The sequence below is a fragment of the Apis dorsata genome, unplaced genomic scaffold, assembly GCF_000469605.1.
Source record: "Apis dorsata unplaced genomic scaffold, Apis dorsata 1.3 scaffold_734, whole genome shotgun sequence".
NCBI classification, from domain to species: domain Eukaryota; kingdom Metazoa; phylum Arthropoda; class Insecta; order Hymenoptera; family Apidae; genus Apis; species Apis dorsata.
Window position 1 is genome coordinate 111445 of NW_006263897.1, and position 3385 is coordinate 114829.

Below are 3385 nucleotides of genomic sequence, written 5' to 3' on the forward strand. Positions count from 1 at the left end.
GTCTTCTGCTTGACGGATCTCTGTTCTATTCACTTCAAGGATGGATCCGTTGGAGCATACTAGCCTTTATCAAAGAGCTGGTCAGATTGTTTCTTTCCTTTTCTTTTTCATTTATACTTTATGTGAATCGATTCGTTCCTCTTAATATCGTATCCGCTTGTTATCCGCTTGTTTTTCGAAAATCTTTCGTAAACGGGAAATTCAAAGAGAATGTATCATTGTGCAGAGAGCGAAGACAGCGATGCAGAAGGAGGGTTGGGCAACGTGAACAAGATGATAATACGACCGCCAGGCCATAGCGGGAAGGCGAAGAAAGGACACATCTGCTTCGACGCCTCGTTCGAAACTGGCAACTTGGGCAGGGTGGATCTTATCTCGGAATTCGAGTACGATCTGTTCATCAGGCCGGACACTTGCAACCCGCGACTTCGTATGTGGTTCAATTTCACCGTGGACAACGTGAAGGCTGACCAACGAGTGATCTTCAACATAGTTAACATATCGAAAAGCGCGAATCTATTTCGAAATGGGATGACGCCGTTGGTAAAGAGTAGCAGCAGATCGAAATGGCAAAGAATTCCCAGGGACCAAGTGAGTCATCGTGAACAGAAGGAAGAGATATGTATATATATATATATATCGAAGATTTATTCTTCCAAAATTTTTATCCTAGGTTTTCTACTACAAATCGGCGCAACATCAAAACCATTACATCCTCAGTTTCGCCTTTTCTTTCGACCGTGAGGAGGACGTGTATCAATTCGCCTTGACGTATCCCTACTCGTACAGCCGTTATTTGGCACATCTGGACAATCTTTGCACCAGGTTAACGTATACGAAGAGAGAAACTATAGCCACGTCGATACAAAAGAGGAAGATCGAGTTGGTGACGATAACTTCGAATCTGGACGACGTTCAAGATCGTTCGAGAAAGGTGGTGGTTGTCCTCGCAAGGGTATATCCAGGCGAATCACCCTCTTCGTTCGTTTGCCAAGGTCTAATGGACTTTCTGGTCAGTTCCCACCCCATCGCCCAAGTGTTGAGGAATTACATCGTTTTCAAGATAGTGCCAATGTTAAATCCTGATGGTGTATTTCTTGGTAATTATAGGTAAATATAGAGAATTTTTTCCCCTATAATAAGATGAACGAGTAAGTAAAAAATTATCTTGTTGAAGATCCACCTTGATAGGGGCAGATTTAAATCGCTCGTGGAACAAAATTTCTGAATGGCTTCATCCCGCATTGGTAGCAATTAAACCGATATTGAAGAATCTCGATAAGAATTCCCTCACGCCATTAGATTGCGTCTTGGATTTGCACGCTCATACCAACGCAACAGGGATTTTCGTTTATGGAAACACGTATGACGATGTGTACAGGTATCTTCGACCGTTCTTTTGATTTTTTTTTTTTTCTCTTTTTTTAAATAGATTCCTGCCTTTATTGTATGTTCCATTTATATACGACACTATCTAATCAATGGCTGCCAGCCTCTCAGGTACGAAAGGCACATCGTGTTACCGAAATTATTGGCGCAGCACGTTGAAGACTATGAAATAGGAAACACGATGTACAATCAGGATCCTCATAAGGCTGGAACTGCACGTCGTTATCTGTGTTCTATTCTGAAGGAACACGTGAATTGCTATAGCATCGAGGTATCGATGTACGGATACAATAGAAAAGCGATGCCTGGAATATTCCCATATACCGAGGAAGGATGTATCCTTTGATATATGTATACTTCTATTTTCCACGAGTAGATTATTTTCCGTATAAATAACTTTCTTTTACAATTTGAAAAGTTCTCGTTTCGAAGAGTCCTATCTTAAGAATCATCGTAATTCAAACATTCGATGAAATTGTAGAATCTGGAATAATACAAAAAAGAAGTTTGAAACATCGTGTTCAATGTTTGATAATAATTTGATAAGATTCGATTGAAACAACCAACTAAATTTAGAGCGCCACAATGCAAGGGCAACATCTTGGCGAAGATAATTAATCGAAAAACAAATCGTCGTCTTAAGGGTGTTCTTCACGAATGGAGAACCGCTGTTAACCCGGCCGTTTATTCTAGAACGTCCCCGTTTTTCGAAGGAAATTAAGCAAAGTGCCGTTGAATAATTTATATCACGTTCAATTGAAGGGCTCGCATTAAAAAGTTTTTTCTGTCAATCGATTATCTGACGTAGGCCTCTGGAGAATCTATCGATGACTTGACTAGCCTAATTAAATCACAGATTACAGATTAGGACGCAATCTGGCCCGCGTCTTCCTAGAATATTACAAATTAATGGGCATCATCCCGACCGGCCTTCCCGATCAACCATCCACCAAACGAACGAGACAGTCACGGCCGAGGCATCGTATTCTTAGAGAACCTAGGCCAAAGACTTGCAGGAAACCAGCGCCTATACATCTTGCCAGCATTCACGAGTAATTAATTTAAATCGCACCGTTTTCTTATCAATTCAATGATACAATGAAAATTCACCTTTTCTTTCCTTTCCTTTCGCTTCACTTTTATCTTGAGAAAACTTTCCAATCCTGATTTTCGATTAAACCGTAACGTAAGAGTCGAATCGAGCATTGCCGCTAATTCTTTGTACTGTTCGAGGAAAAGAATGAACAAGTTAGATGACACGCGAATTGTGACTGGCAGGTACTTTCAAGAGGAGACAGAGATGGCCGCGAGCGGCGGTTGTCGATCGATGAGCGGCACGCGGATGAGCCAGCTTGGGACCGGAACTGGAAGTGGAACGGGCGTCGGCGGGTGCAGGAACCGGAGCTACAGGTTCCGGAGCCCCGGGGCACCGCTCGACAGGGTGCAGGCCCTGTCCAGACATCCCGCCGAGCCGAGGCTCACCATTATCGATTTCAATCAGCTGACAAGGGGCGGTTTGGAACTTGCTACCAGCAAGAACAGGGCAAAGGTCGCTCGAAAAGCCGTGAAATCCAACAGATAGCTATCTTCTACGCGCTTATTCTCGTTAATCGATAGATAAACTGATTCTTCGAAACAATTTGAAATTCGTGAGAATTCCTTTCGTTAAAATTCTTCATAATAATATTCTCGAAATTTTTCGAAACGATACCTAGAAAGAAAGAATAATGTAATAAGAAGCGTATGTGATGCGAGCTTATAATCATCGATATTATCGTATAAATTTCGTAAAAAAACTTCTTTACGCAGTGTATGTAGGTTAACAACTATCTCCGTATATAAAAATAAAATTGATAGATAGCGATATAAAAAGTCGGTAATGGCAACAACGATATGATCCAATGATTCAAGCGCGCGATATCAAATCGTAAAGGATTGATTTATAGGGTTGTTACGTTCTTCTGATGTCATACACGTGTCATTTTTTTTTTTTTTT

General features: G+C 41.4%; 1 protein-coding gene across 1 annotated transcript; it reads left to right on the forward strand.

Annotated features, from left to right (window-relative positions):
• On the forward strand, positions 1 to 3228 carry LOC102673262 (cytosolic carboxypeptidase 6). Its single transcript, XM_006622604.2, has 7 exons — positions 1 to 80; positions 227 to 591; positions 674 to 1110; positions 1178 to 1381; positions 1501 to 1724; positions 2246 to 2441; positions 2668 to 3228. The coding sequence occupies exons 1-7, from the start codon at positions 41 to 43 to the stop codon at positions 2969 to 2971; spliced, it is 1770 nt and encodes a 589-aa protein (XP_006622667.1). The 5' UTR covers positions 1 to 40; the 3' UTR covers positions 2972 to 3228.
• The last annotated feature ends 157 nt before the right edge of the window (positions 3229 to 3385 follow it).